Below are 15255 nucleotides of genomic sequence, written 5' to 3'. Positions count from 1 at the left end.
GGGCAGCTGCTGCAACTACGTTAACAACTGGATTGTTCAAGCACTTTTAAGTTGGCATGGTAATAGTTAGGGACCGTCTTTCAGTTCCAGTTTTATATTACATTTTATTATAGGAGATACAACTTATTTTCTATGTTCAAAGGAGAAATATATAGGCTCTGTACACCACTTGTGTTAACAGTAAAACTCAAAATATATCTAGCGACAGAGTTTCCCTGTCCTCAGTTGATTTTACATAGGATATACAGCACAGAAACAGGCCAATTGGCCAAACTAGAAATAGGAACAGGAGTTCGTCGAGCCTGCTCCGCCATTCAATAAGATCATGGCTGATCTGATCATGGACTCAGCTCCACTTCCCTGCCCACTCCCCATAACCACTTATCGTTTAAGAAACTATTTGTCTTAAATTTATTCAAAGTCCCAGTTTCCACAGCTCTCTGAGGCAGCGAATTCCACAGATTTACAACCCTCTGAGAAGAAATTTTTCCTCATCTCGGTTTTAAATAGCAGCCCCTTATTCTAAGATCATGCCCTCTAGTTCTAGTCTCCCCATCAGTGGAAACATCCTCTCTGCATCCACCTTGTCAAGCCCCCTCATAATCTTATACGTTTCGATAAGATCACCTCTCATTCTTCTGAATTCCAATGAGCAGAGGCCCAACCTACTCAACCTTTCCTCATAAGTCAACCCACTCATCTCTGGAATCAAACCTAGTGAACCTTCTCTGAACTGCCTCCAAAGCAAGTATATCCTTTCGTAAATATGGAAACCAAAACTGAACGCAGTATTCCAGGTGTGGCCTCACCAATACCTAGTATAGCGCGAGCAAGACTTCCCTGTTTTTTTACTCCAACCCCTTTGCATTAAAGGCCAAGATTCCATTGGCCTTCCTGATCACTTGCTGTACCTGCATATTATGTTTTATGCACAAGTACCCCCCAGGTCCCGCTGTACTGCAGCACTTTGCAATCTTTCTCCATGTAAATAATAACTTGCTCTTTGAATTTTTCTGCCAAAGTGCATGACCTCACACTTTCCAACATTATACTCCATCTGCCAAATTTTTGCCCACGCCTGTCTATGTCCTTTTGCAGATTTTTTGTGTCCTCCCCACACATTGCTTTTCTTCCCATCTTTGTATCATCAGCAAACTTGGCTATGTTACAGTCAGTCCCCTCTTTCAAGTCGGTAATATAGATTATAAATAGTTGGGGTCCCAGCACTGATCCCTGCGGCATCCCACTAGTTACTGGTTGCCAACCAGAGAATGAACCATTTATCCCGACTCTCTGTTTTTTGTTAGTTAGCCAATCCTCGTTCCATGCTAATATATTACCCCCAACCCCGTGAACTTTTATCTTGTGCAGTAACCTTTTATGTGGCACCTTGTCAAATGCCTTCCGGAAGTCCAAATACACCACATCCACTGGATCCCCTTTATCCACCCTGTTCGTTACATCCTCAAAGAATTCCAGCAAATTTGTCAAACATGACTTCCCCTTCATAAATCCACGCTGACTCTGACTGACCAAATTTTGCTTTTCCAAATGTCCTGCTACTGCTTCTTTAATAATGGACTCCAACATTTTCCCAACCACAGATGTTAGGCTAACTGGCCTATAGTTTCCTGCTTTTTGTCTGCCTCCTTTTTTAAATAGGGTCGTTACATTTGCAGTTTTCCAAGCTGCTGGGACCTCCCCAGAATCCAGGGAATTTTGGTAAATTACAACTACTGCATCCACAATCCCTGCCGCTACTTCTCTTAAGACCCGAGGATGCAAGCCATCAGATCCAGATGATTTATCTGCCTTTAGTCCCATTATCTTACTGAGTACCACCTCCTTAGTGTTAAGTTCCTCCCCCGCAATAGCCCCTTGACTATCCACTGTTGGATGCTCCACTCGAGTCTCTCCCTTGACTGTGCAGATTGCATTTCAGAAGCTTGTTGTTATCCATAACCCTTTCATTCCACACAGGACCATGTTCACATCATCATAGGCAGTCCATCGGAATCGAGGAAGACTTGCTTCCATTCCTGAAATGAGTTCTTTGGTGGCTGAACAGTCCAATACGAGAGCCAGGCTCTGCCACGGGTGGTTGAGTGGGATTGGTTTGCCGCACGTTCTTTCCGCTGCCTGTGCTTGATTTCTGCACACACTCGGCGTTGAGACTCGAAGTGCTCAACGCCCTCCCAGATGCACTTTCTCCACTTAGGGCGATCTTTGGCCAGGGTCTCCCAGGTGTCAGTGGTGATGTCGCACTTTTTCAGGGAGGCTTTGAGGGTGTCCTTGTAACATTTCTGCTGCACACCTTTGGCTCGTTTGCCGTGAAGGAGCTCCGCATAGAGCACTTAAACGTTCATAAGAGCAGCAAATAATAGGTGTAATCAAAGACTGCAGCAGCTTTACGGGATTGTTTACCTGGAGGGTCTGGTTTGCAAGTCAAGACTGTTGTGTATGGTGAAAGAGTCAGACTGAACACTGTGAGCTCAAAGTAAAGTGCGACCATAGTCTTTTATTGCAAGTCTCCAGAGTGCCTCTCCAATCGGTGAAGCCTCCTAAATACCTGTGCTCCCAAGGGATTATGGGATCCTTTGGGACTCCAGGAGATGAGCCCTCTGGTGGCTGTACAGAGTAAATACAAGTTTATATATATAACAAAGACATACCTTTTTGAAACTTAGTAACGTCTCAAAAACAGAATCTCTTTATTTTTGTTACCAATTTCCTCCCATCCACTCTTCCTAAAGGAATACTGTCCAAAGACAACCTTCAGTAACTTGCACAAGTGGTCATTCTTCACCTGGGAGGCTGGATGGAGTGGCATCAGGCTATTCAAATTCACCTTGCCACCAGTAACAGTCCTACTCCATCATCCCAGTGTTTTACAACTCAAAGTGCTCTCTCCAGACCTAACCTAAATATGGAAGCATAAAATCTATAAAACATAGTTTAATAGGCAGAGTAACTGATTTACAATGATTGAATAAATCAAATTCTGTTTTATTTGTAAAAGATTTGAGATTTTTACTGGTGTTTTGTAGATTACATTTTGCAATTCAGTCCATTTTTCTCTGAAAACCATAAATCGATAGCTTTGATTATATGTAGTGTCAGAAAATTTAAGAGATATTTGGATAAGTATGTGGCAAATTAAGTGATTGAGCGATATACAAGAGACAATGTAGAGTAAGGGATTATTCTGAATTTTGGGACTGGTCTGATGCTGAAAGTCTTGTGGTTTTGCACATTTCTCAGTTGTTAAAGTTGTTAATTGTACAGCTGAGTATGTTTTCACATATCAAATGGACATATTACAAGTGTATAAAAATTCCACACAACCATTAAGACTTTCTGCAATCCTAATGAGCATACTGCAAGCATTGAACCGGCACGGTACACATGTGTTCTGTGGATTCCTCGCTCTGCAGAACCCACTGCAAATGATTCCCCCTCCTCTCCAGTAGGCACTGACTTGCCGGGTGCTAGCAGCCTTCCCACTCCTTTCCCAACTCGCCATTCTTCAGGTGTGAATCTAGTTGGTGAACGTTGGCAGGCCATTATACCACGGAAGGCACCACAGCCGAGACCAATCCTGTCTTTACCCAACAGACATGTGTGTCACATCACCACCGAGGGTTCTTAGACTGCAGCCAGGAGGGAGAAAACCATCTTAATTTCCTTCTTCACCCAAGTCGTTTTGCCATTTGTAGTGCCCCTAATGCTGCTAATAAGATCAGCTAGTCCAGTACCAACTGGGAATCAAACCTAATACCTTCTGGTTTATGTATCTATGTCTACACAGGGCAGTGTCTGTATTCCAGGGCCATGGGTAAAGGATTTTCTTCACTAAGTATTTATTAGTGTTGTCAAGGGTTAACGAATATCCCACCGGATGGTTTAATTGAGCTTGATCTTGTTTTTGCCATTACTTACCACGGCTTCTACGTGTGACCCTGGATAGTACAGGTGCAAGCCCAGCTGAGAAACTCTTGACTTGATGATTCTACAGCTGTCTCAATGAGACATTACTTCACTCACAACATTGCCTGAAATATATGCAGACCCATAAAGCTTGACTGGGAAAGAGCCAAGAAGCAGTGAAGTGTTCCAGCCTCGAATTAAATTGAACGCAAGCTCCTTAGGTTGTTCCTGGAATCTTGCTACCTTTTGGATTTGGGTCAGTTGAATTTCTTGGCCCATAATATCTCAGGCCAGTGCGATAGAGGTTGATTTATTACGTGGTTGACTCGGACTCCAGAAACGCAGACGTGTGCAGCAAGTCTTTTGAAAGGTTCACTCGTGCTTCATGCATACGATGCTGAGCTCGCCCAAATGCCGCTGAGTGGAGAAAAGACAAAGCACAGTGAGGTGGAGAAGGCTGCAAAGGCGGCTTGTCTACCTCTTCAAGCTAAGCTAACCCTCCACCTAAATCGGGGAGCAACATAACGAGCCCATGTGGTCAGTGGAAGGAAAGAGCCACAAGGTGCCTTCGCCCCAGCCTCAGGAAAGTACTTCCCACTGCACCAGTCAGGAATATCACATTTCCTACACCAGCCATCCTTAGGTATCGGAGGAAGACTTGACAATTTAGCGCAAATCTGGGGCAGTTATATGCTGTGGGCCAACGGCATGAGAAACTGGATTGGAATGGCCCAAACTCTTCTCACTTAGAACCCTTACAGCCAGCAGACGGAAGAGATTTTCATTCCAAGCCAATCAGGCCAGGATTCAACCCTATGTCACAGGCAGGATGGGGCTGTTCCCAACACAATGTCCTATCCAGGCCCCAGACCACTTAATGCCTTACACCAACAGGGGAAAAACACCAGTAACACATGGTGGTGTTATATCACAGCACAGAATACTCACACAGTGCAAAGATAATGAAGTAACCGGCAGATATTTAAACAGTAACTCTCCGTGTCAGGAATGTACAAGGCAATAAATACTGCTGATCAAACAAATGATATGACGACTTCCAGTCCAGCCTATGTGTACAGTCTTGTAGTATAGCTGCATCTGAATGATTACATACCCATCACAGAGTAGATGGAGGCCTGGTGAGCACGTTCTCCCATCCGTTCCACAACATTCTGCGATTTCTTCCTTGCCATGCTTGAATCCAGAAAAGCCCTATCAAAACACCACAGCACAAACTCAATAGATTCACATATAGCACAAACTTCAATTTAAATAAACATGCCTCACATTCCCCATCCATTGCCTCAGTAGACTAACAAAGGTGATAGTTACTCAAATAACATCAAATCCATTTACAACATTGGATCTTTATTATTCCTTTGCTGCCTTTTCCACTGAATTTTCTCTCACTCCTTACCACCCCAGTCCCAGATTTCTGCTCATGACACTGTTGAGGTGAGCACAAGACTGGGAAAAGCCCGCTGATTCTGTGGCAAAGTGCATGGTGTCCGCTCTGCATTTTTATTCTTGTGCCATAGCAGAAATGAGTATCTAACCATATGAGGAAACCGCTATGAACTTCGCGTTGCTACACCGTCACAGTGCGTACTGCTGCATGAATGCACTATGGAAACATACCAACGGGGGAGATTTTTCTTCTCACCACTTCCATTCCCTTCTCTCCTGAAGGTGCCAATTTCTGGGGTACAGTTCCACAGCCGTGGGCACCCTTTGGTAGCCCGTCAAAATGACTATTCGTCTGTAAGCCCACACAGCAAGTGCTAGCAGGATATCTGATCAAGGGTGACTATCAAAGCAGAGCCACGTGCTGCTCCCACCCGATGGGCTCCATACATCCACTTTTCAGCACTCCACGAATAGCAGACTCAGGAAGCAGACCCAGCTGCTCTCCCCTACCCCTTTTAGCCCAGGGGTGCCAAGACCATTATAGTAATCCAATGACTGCTCTGGCTGAGATGAGGTGACTCAGTACAGAGCAGGTACTGTACCTGGGATCTCCTGACATGTATGGCTCAGTTTCACAGGGCAGTGCCTTACTCAACTGAAACTCCAAGGAAGCCTTAAAAAAAAATTTTTTAATTTAAAAACTTCTATCCCCACTTGCCCTTAATTTTGCCGACTTCACTTATTTGGACAGGGCAGACTTTCCCCTCCCAGAACTGGAATGTTGACCCTTCAGGTTACTCACTTGGGCTGGTGACTGGTTACCCCAGTCCATACACTCCCCACTTCGGTCATTAACTTCCCAGGTCATACCTGGTCTAGTAGCAAGGGACACCACCTCCCACTCAGTAAACCTCACCCACCCAATCCAGTGACTCCTCAAGTCAGAGACCTCACCCACCTTGCCTACTGTCCACAGACTTCTCAGATTCACTCACCTGCATTGCTGCATGCAATGAAACTTGATAGTAACAGTTCCTGTGGTTTTCGTTCTGAAACCAAATCGACTCAGTCTCTCTCCCTGAATGTAAGCAAAATAATTTAATTACATCTCACATCCTGTGGTCACATTCCATATCCTTCTACCTGCCCTCAATTATATCAATCCTTCATATTCCACATCCTCCCCCTCTGATTATATTAATAGTTCACAATCCACATCCTCCCCTTCCCCTCTTAACAACTTTCATTTATATAGGGCTTTTAATGAAGAAAAACATCCTAAGGCACTTTATAGATTTGTAATCAATGCATGGACGTTGAGCCAAAGGAGGTGATATTTGGAAGGGCAAACAAATTCTTGACCAAAGAGGTGTGTTTTATGTCAGGGTCAGAGGAAAGGACAGTTTGGTGGGTACAGGGGAGAGGGCAGTTATAGGACAGAAAAAGGTTACAGAGTTGGGGAGGACTGAGGCCATGAAGGGACTTAAACATGAGGATGAGAATTTTAAACTTCTGCAGGAGGTGGAGAGAAGCAGTGCAGAGGCACAGGAAGGGCAGTGAATCATAGCAGATGGCACCAAGGATGAGGAGTTGCTCAACGCAGAGCGGGAAAAGTAGGGAGGAATCTCGGAGAGAAACACCAGGTGGTCTTGGGGAGGGTAGACAATGAAGATTTTGAAAGAGGCGAGAGTGATGGAACAAGGTGAGGTGTTTCAAAGAGGAGAAGGTGCTAGCGGAGTTGGAGAAAGGCGAAGGTATGGTCACACCGCCATCATGGCAGTTTGGACAGGTGGAATGTATAGCCAGGCGGGGGGCATCCATAAGGGGCAAGGTACTGCCACCTTTGAATCAACGCAGTCAAAGCCAATCAATGTCAATGCAAACATCCACAATAAGGTCCTTTGCATGCACACTCTCCCCACTCTCCTCCCCACACCCTATTCTCCACTCTCCTCCCCACACCCTACTCTGCACTCTCCTCCCCACACCCTACTCCCCACACGCTATTCTCCACACCCCTCCCCACTCCCTACTCTCCACACCCCTCCCCACTCCCTACTCTCCACCCCACACCCTACTCTCCACACCCCTCCCCACTCCCTACTCTCCACACCCCTCCCCACTCCCTACTCTCCACACCCCTCCCCACGCTCCACACCCCTCCCCACTCCCTACTCTACACTCTCCTTCCCACACCCTACTCTCCACTCTCCTCCCCACACCCTACTCTGCACTCTCCTCCCCACACCCTACTCCCCACACGCTATTCTCCACACCCCTCCCCACTCCCTACTCTCCACCCCACACCCTACTCTCCACACCCCTCCCCACTCCCTACTCTCCACACCCCTCCCCACTCCCTACTCTCCACCCCACACCCTACTCTCCACTCTCCTCCCCACACCCTACTCTCCACTCTCCTCCCCACACCCTACTCTCCACTCTCCTCCCCACACCCTACTCCCCACTCTCCTCCCCACACCCTACTCTCCACTCTCCTCCCCACACCCTACTCTCCACTCTCCTCCCCACACTCCACACCCCTCCCCACTCCCTACTCTCCACTCTCCTCCCCACACCCTACTCTCCACTCTCCTCCCCACACCCTACTCTCCACTCTCCTCCCCACACCCTACTCTCCACTCTCCTCCCCACACCCTACTCTCCACTCTCCTCCCCACACCCTACTCTCCACTCTCCTCCCCACACGCTATTCTCCACACCCCTCCCCACTCCCTACTCTCCACTCTCCTCCCCACACCCTACTCTCCACTCTCCTCCCCACACCCTACTCTCCACTCTCCTCCCCACACCCTACTCCCCACACGCTATTCTCCACACCCCTCCCCACTCCCTACTCTCCACACCCCTCCCCACGCTCCACACCCCTCCCCACTCCCTACTCTACACTCTCCTCCCCACACCCTACTCCCCACACCCTACTCTCCACTCTCCTCCCCACACCCCACACCCTACTCTCCACTCTCCTCCCCACACCCTACTCTCCACTCTTCTCCCCACACCCTACTCCCCACACCCTACTCTCCACTCTCCTCCCCACACCCCACACCCTACTCTCCACTCTCCTCCCCACACCCTACTCTCCACTCTTCTCCCCACACCCTACTCTCCACTCTCCTCCCCACTCTCCTCCCCACACCCTACTCCCCACTCTCCTCCCCACACCCTACTCTCCACTCTCCTCCCCACACCCTACTCTCCACTCTCCTCCCCACACCCTACTCTCCACTCTCCTCCCCACACCCTACTCTCCACTCTCCTCCCCACACCCTACTCTCCACTCTCCTCCCCACACCCTACTCTCCACTCTCCTCCCCACACCCTACTCTCCTCCCCACACCCTACTCTCCACTCTTCTCCCCACACCCTACTCTCCACTCTCCTCCCCACACCCTACTCTCCACTCTCCTCCCCATACCCTACTCTCCACTCTCCTCCCCACACCCTACTCTCCACTCTCCTCCCCACACCCTACTCTCCACTCCCCAGCCCCACTCCCCTCTCTTCTCCCCAGCCTCCCACATTGATACTTCAAGTAATGGCTTTTCAAGATGTAGCGATTTGTTTGAAATGTTTTTACTATTAAGAGTCAGAGACGAGGGAACACATATCACCATCTCTTCTCAAGAATTGTCCATCATTGAATGAAGGGTGGAATTATACATCCCATTAATTTGTGTGGGGGGAGACGTCAGGAATTGGGGGAGAGAAGGTCAGGAATTCGGGGAGAGAGGAGGTCAGGAACTGGGGCGGGGGGGGAGGGGAGAGCGAGAAGGTCTCCAGATGAAATGTATCCCAGGCAGTTAAAAGAAGCAAAAGAGGAAATATCAGAGGCTCTGACCATCATTTTCCAATCGTCTCTGGCTACAGGTGTAGTGCCGGAGGACTGCTAACGTGGTACTTTTATTTAAAAAGGGAGAAAGGGATAAACTGAGTGATTATAGGCCAGTCAGCCTAACCTCGGTGGTGGGAAAATTATTGGAAAAAATTCTGAGACAGGATAAATTTACATTTAGAAAGACATGGATTAATCAAGGACCGTCAGCATGGATTTGTTAAGGGAAGGTCGTGTCTGACTAACTTGATTGAATTTTTTGAGGAGATATCATGGAGGGTCGATGAGGGTAGTGCATTTGATGTAGTTTACATGGATTTTAGCAGGGCTTTTGATAAGGTTCCACATGGAAGACTGGTCACGAAAGTAAAAGGCCATGGGATCCAGAGCAAAGTGGCAAGTTGGAATCAAAATTGGCTCAGAGGCAGGAAGCAAAGGGTAATGGTTGATGGGTATTTTTGTGACTGGAAGACTGTTTCCAGTGGGGTTCCGCAGAGCTCAGTACTGGGTCTCTTGCTTTTTGCGGTATATATCAATGATTTAGGCTTGAATATAGGGGGTATGATTAAGAAGTTTATAGATGATACTAAAATCGGCTGTGTGGTTGATAATGAAGAAGAAAGCTGTAAACTGCAGGAAGATATCAATGAACTGGTCAGTTGGGCAGAAGAGTGGCAAAAGGAATTCAATCCAGAAATGTGTGAGGTAATGCATTTGGGGAGGGCTAACAAGGCAAAGGAATATACATTAAATGGTAGGACACAGAGAAGTGTAGAGGAACAAAGGGACCTTGGAGTGCATGTCCACAGGTCCCTGAAGGTAGCAGGCCAGGTAGATAAGGTGGTTAAGAAGGGATACGGAATACTTGTCTTTATGAGCCGAGGCACAGAATACAAGAACAGGGAGATTATGCTTGAACTGTATAAAATACTAGTTAGGCCACAGCTGGATTACTGCATGCAGTTCTGGTCACCACATTACAGGAAAGATGTGATTGCACTAAAGAGGGTACAGAGGAGATTTACGAGGATGTTGCCTGGACTGGAGAATTTTAGCTATGAGGAAAGATTGGATAGGCTGGGTTTGTTTATTTTGGAACAGAGGAGAGACCTTATTGAGGTGTATAAAATTATGAGGGGCCAAGATAGAGTGGATAGGAAGGACCTATTTCCCTAGCAGAGGGGTCACTAACCATGGGGCACAGATTTAAAGTAATTGGTAGAGGTTTAGAAGGGAGTTGAGGGCAAATTTCTTCACCCAGAGGGTGGTGAGGGTCTGGAACTCACTGCCTGAAATGTGGTAAAGGCAGAAATCCTCACCACATTTAATAAGTACTTGGATGTGCACTTGAAGTGCCGTAACCTACAGGGCTATGGACCAAGAGCTAGACAGTGGGATTAGGCTGGATAGCTCTTTGTTGACCGGCGCGGGAAAGATGGGTCGAAATGGCCTCCTTCCGTGCTGCAAATTTATATGATTCTGTGAAGGTCGGGAACTGGGGGGGCGGGGGCAGAGAAGGTGAGAAAGAAAGATCAGGAACTGTGTGGCGGGGGGTGGGGAGAAGGTCCAGAACTGCGGGCGGGGAGAAGGTCCAGAACTGCGGGCGGAGAGAAGGTCAGGAACTGAGGGGGTGGGGGAGGGGAAAGGGCCAAGGCGTTGGAGAGCACAGTGGGGACGGGGGAAGAACATGATCCAGGTCTAAAGCGGGGTGGAATGAAGGGACAATGTGATCCAGATGGTAAGAACGATCACGTTCTTCAAATACCACCCCCTTCACACCCGCAACACATTCTCCCTCTCCGCCCCCTTGACCTCATTGATTTCTTGGTGCGTGCGTGGCAAGTGACATCATTGGACTGGACGAAATTCACTTCATACCCAATAAACTAGTTCACATTTCGTGACCCACATGCAAAGCTCCATCTATAGGGGGAGGGGAGAGGGGGCGGGGAAGGTCAAGAATTTGTTGTGGTGGGGGACAGTGAGGGAGAGAAGATCACGAAACCTGGGGAGAGGAGCTGGGGCAGGGGAAGTTGGTCAGGAATCCGGGGAGGAAGTCAGGATCTTTGGGTAGGGGGAGAAGGTCAGGAACTTGGGCGGGGAGGAATTCAGAGACTTGGACCAGGTGAGGTGGGGGAAGGTCAGGAACTTGGGCGGGGAGGAATTCAGAGACTTGGACCAGGTGAGGTGGGGGAAGGTCAGGAACTTGGGCAGGGGGAATAAGTCAGGAACTTGGGCAGAGGGGAGCAGGAACATGTTTGCGGGTGAGAGAAGGTCTTAACCTGTGAGGATGAGCCCCATCTGCTCCTGGCTCTGTGAGCTGTCTGAAGTAGGCAGTCATAATGGTTCGAATTACACTTTATAAAATAATTGATTATGTCGGCAGGGAGGATCTAATTACACATTCCAGAGAAAGTGCTGGGTGTGTCTTGTGCTCCAAGGACACCAATCAGAGCTTTTGGTGTTGCAAATAAACACGTCCTATTCTGTGTAAGCTGTGCTTTGTTCTGCGCAGTCTATTTCACGGTTTATTTAAATTTCCACATACTTGCGGTATTTCCAACAGGGAAGCTGGAGAGCGGCCTTCACGGGACCTTTCCCATTGCTGCGCGGCACTTAGAGGAAACATTGCCCATGGCAATAATTGGATTTAGTATTAAGGGATGAAACACTTTCATGATAATGTTCAACACACCCCTCCACCCCACACTCAAACTCCCTTGTGTTTCACATTGCCCAAGTTGCCCCGCTGAGTACTAGAACTGGTGTCTCATACCCGTTTGATACTGGTAGCTGTGACAGATATGTTGTTTGAAGAGATGGGACCCGTTTTGTACTGTTTCCCTGCCAGCAGCTGCTCCCAACACCAGCACTCCACACTGGGCTGACCCATGTGCACCTGCTTGCACACCAGCCGGGCTACATTGATCATTCTCTCCAGTATATCTCATGCGCCTGTTTGCTGAAACTTACTCATGCCATCTCACAGGAACTTCTGCCAAAGTCCCTTTAAAAAATAAAATGATCAGATTTCCCCCTATTTTCCTTCCCTTTGTTCCTCTTTCTCACTTTTCCTTCTTCCTTTCCTTTTTGCTCTTTGCCGTTGACATTTTAGTTTTACCTGCTTTCCTTCTTGTTGCTGCACTACTTTGAAATGTTTTATTTCTTATTCTCCTTACCAGTCACCATGCTGCTCCACTCTCAATTAATCTCGTTTCTCTTTTTTTCTTTATTCATTTATGGGATGTGGGCGTTGCTGGTAATATCAGCATTTATTGCCCATCCCTAATAGCCCTAGAAAAGGTGGTAGTGAGCTGCCTTCTTGAACCGCTGCAGTCCGTGTGGTGAAGGTACTCTCACAATGCTGTTGGGGAGTGAGTTCCAGGATTTTGACCCAGCGACAATGAAGGAATGGCAATATACTTCCAAGTCAGGATGGTGTATAACTTTGAGGGGAATTTTCAGGTGATGGTGTTCCTATGTGCCTGCTGCCCTTGTCCTTCTAGGTCAGGGTTGGACAATTATTTGGGCTGGAGGGCCACTTAACAAGTTTTGGTGAGCTGTTGAAGACTGCCCACCAATGCTCCACCAAACACACGGTCCCGCACAGGCGCTCCCCAGCTCCTGCCGCTGGATGAGATACTGCGCATGCGCGGCTGTATGGTGGCTGGCCGCGCAGCAAATTTAAAGGGACCGTGCGCGAAAAAAAAAGAAGGAACATTGTATAAGCATAAATTCAGATAGTAGTCAGATGCTAGTTTACACATGTATTTGATACTGCTTAGAAATGAATCAAAGATAAAAGTTGAAAATATATCTTCTGGTCTCTGTAAATCTGTGCTGTGAAATAGAACTGTACCCTCTTTAGAGCGTGCGTCAGCATTAAGTTGCCACCTCAATCGTCATTATGTCCCTCTGCAAAGATTACTAATGCCCTCACAATTGGTGCGAGATGAGAACTCCCCTGCCGTCGTACTCTGGATACCAGGAGAGGAAAGATGCAGCACCGGTCACTTTCTTTGATAAGAGTGTTGGAGATGAGCAGCCATGACTCCACTCTAAAATGTATAGGGCATATTCGAGTACGCAGTTCATTCTGGGTACAGACATCTGCCACTGGAGCCCAGAATCACGGAAAGGATCCTTTTAAGATCGGGCTAGGAAGAATCGCTTTTGCGAATTATTAATTTGAATGAAGTATTATTATGGTTTTTCCTTGGCTGCAGTTCGGGTCTGTCTCTGACCATGAGAAGTGAAAGTGGATAGACTAATGTGCAGCTCGAGCTCCGGCTCGCAATCTATTTCTGTCCCATCCAGCGGGCCGGATAGAATGACTTGGCGGGCCGGATATGGCCAGCGGGTCTTACTTTGCCCACCACTATTCTAAGTAGGAGAGGTCGTGTGTTTGGGAGGTACTGCGGAAGAAACCTTGGTGAGTTGCTGCAGTGCATCTTGTAGATGGTACACACTGCAGCCACGGTAAGCCTGTGATGGAGGGAGTGAATGTTGAAGGTGGTGGATGGAGTGCCAATCAAGTGGGCTGCTTTGTCCTGGATGGTGTTGAGCTTCTTGAGTGTTGTTGGAGCTGTACTCATCCAGGCAAGTGGAGAGTATTCAATCACACTCCTGACTTGTGTCTTGTAGATGGTGGCAACGCTTTGGAGAATCAGAAGGTGGGATACTCGCCGCAGAATACACAGCCTCTGATCTGCTCTTGAAGTCACAGTATTTATGTGGCTGGTCCAGTTGAGTTTTTGGTTCAATGGTGACCCCCAGGATGTTGATGGGAGGGGATTTGGCGATGATAATGGCATTGAATATCAAGGGGCGGTGGTTAGACTCGCTTGTTGGAGATAGTCATTGCCTGGCACTTGTGTGGCGCGAATGTTACTTGCCACTTATCAGCCCAAGTCTGAATGTCGTCCAGGTCTTGCTGCATGCGGGCATGGACTGCTTCATTATCTGAGGAATTACGAACGGCATTGAAGGCTGTACAGTCATCAGCAAACATCCCCATTTCTGACCTTATGATGGAGGGAAGGTCATTGATGAAGCAGCTGATGATGGTTAGGCCTACCCTGAGGAACTCCTGCAGCGATGTCCTGGGGCTGGAATGATTGACCTCCAACCACCACAACTATCTTCCTTTGTGCTAGATATGACTCCAGCCAGTGGAGAGTTTTCCCCCTGATTCCCATTGACTTCAGTTTTACTTGATGCCACACTCGGTCAAATGCTGCCTTCTCTTTCCAGTCTCTTCCCACTTTCCCCACGCATCTGCACCAAGCTCTGCTGACCCTTTCAACTGCATGCCCAAAGTATTGCAAAGTCTTTGAAAAAATTTAAATTAAAATAAAGAGAACACGTGCAAGGTTCAAGGTGTGACCTGTAAAGGAACTTGACAAAATCACCAGAGCTTGGAGCCGATGAGTGGAGGAAGTGCGAACCAGCAGCCGGACATTGGACAAAAGCAGACCAAGACGAAAATTTAGCAGCTGTGTCAGGAGCCAGATGTGGTTCTGGCATCTGCGTGGCCCTTCCGATGATAGATCAAATTGATGGCTTGTGGTTACTGCAAACTAATCAGATCCCAGAGACTGGCCTCTCACTGACAGTTTGGAGTTTTACATTTAATAGATTTTTCTCCTATTTTTCGGAGTCCATTTTCTCCCCTCCGCTACTGAAGACAGAAGATTCCTTGCTGGGGCTCAGTTCCACAGACACCAGCTGCCCTCGGGTACAGCACTCAAATAACAATTCGACACGCAAGAGCCCGATGGTGAATGGCCTCAGAGTCAGCCCGGTCTTGTCCACAGTCGACCTACAACACACACATTCTCCAGCAAGGCTGACGGGACAACAATTGGGAACAGGAATTCAAACACATCTTTCTTTTCCCTAGCCCAGGACAGTGAGGCCAACTGTAGCACCCCAAGCAAAACCCTGGCTGAAATCTGCTGCTTCAGCACAGGCTAGGGATCTAAACTAGAATTTTCCTGCTCTTCAGTTCAGTACCACACCACATGGTGGACTTACAAACTGCTGCTTTGCTGCTCGAGTATTCC

At 47.8% G+C, this 15255-nt stretch overlaps 1 protein-coding gene across 4 annotated transcripts in view; it reads right to left on the bottom strand.

Moving 5' to 3' along the window:
* Positions 1–2533: 2533 nt before the first annotated feature.
* mks1 (MKS transition zone complex subunit 1) overlaps positions 2534–15255 on the bottom strand; it is a 73731-nt gene continuing 61009 nt past the window's right edge. For all 4 annotated transcript variants that reach the window (XM_070858121.1, XM_070858119.1, XM_070858120.1 and 1 more), the window contains 3 exons: positions 6330–6412; positions 5042–5139; positions 2534–4344 (listed from right to left, as the gene is read on the bottom strand). In XM_070858121.1, the coding sequence (XP_070714222.1) occupies positions 4241–4344; positions 5042–5139; positions 6330–6412 (285 nt within the window). In that variant the 3' untranslated portion in view covers positions 2534–4240. The remainder of the gene's footprint in view (positions 4345–5041; positions 5140–6329; positions 6413–15255) is intronic.

Source organism: Pristiophorus japonicus, chromosome 16 (genome assembly GCF_044704955.1).
Source record: "Pristiophorus japonicus isolate sPriJap1 chromosome 16, sPriJap1.hap1, whole genome shotgun sequence".
Classification (NCBI taxonomy): domain Eukaryota; kingdom Metazoa; phylum Chordata; class Chondrichthyes; family Pristiophoridae; genus Pristiophorus; species Pristiophorus japonicus.
The sequence above is the reverse complement of the archived record's forward strand: the minus strand, read 5'-3'. Positions and strand labels throughout refer to the sequence as shown.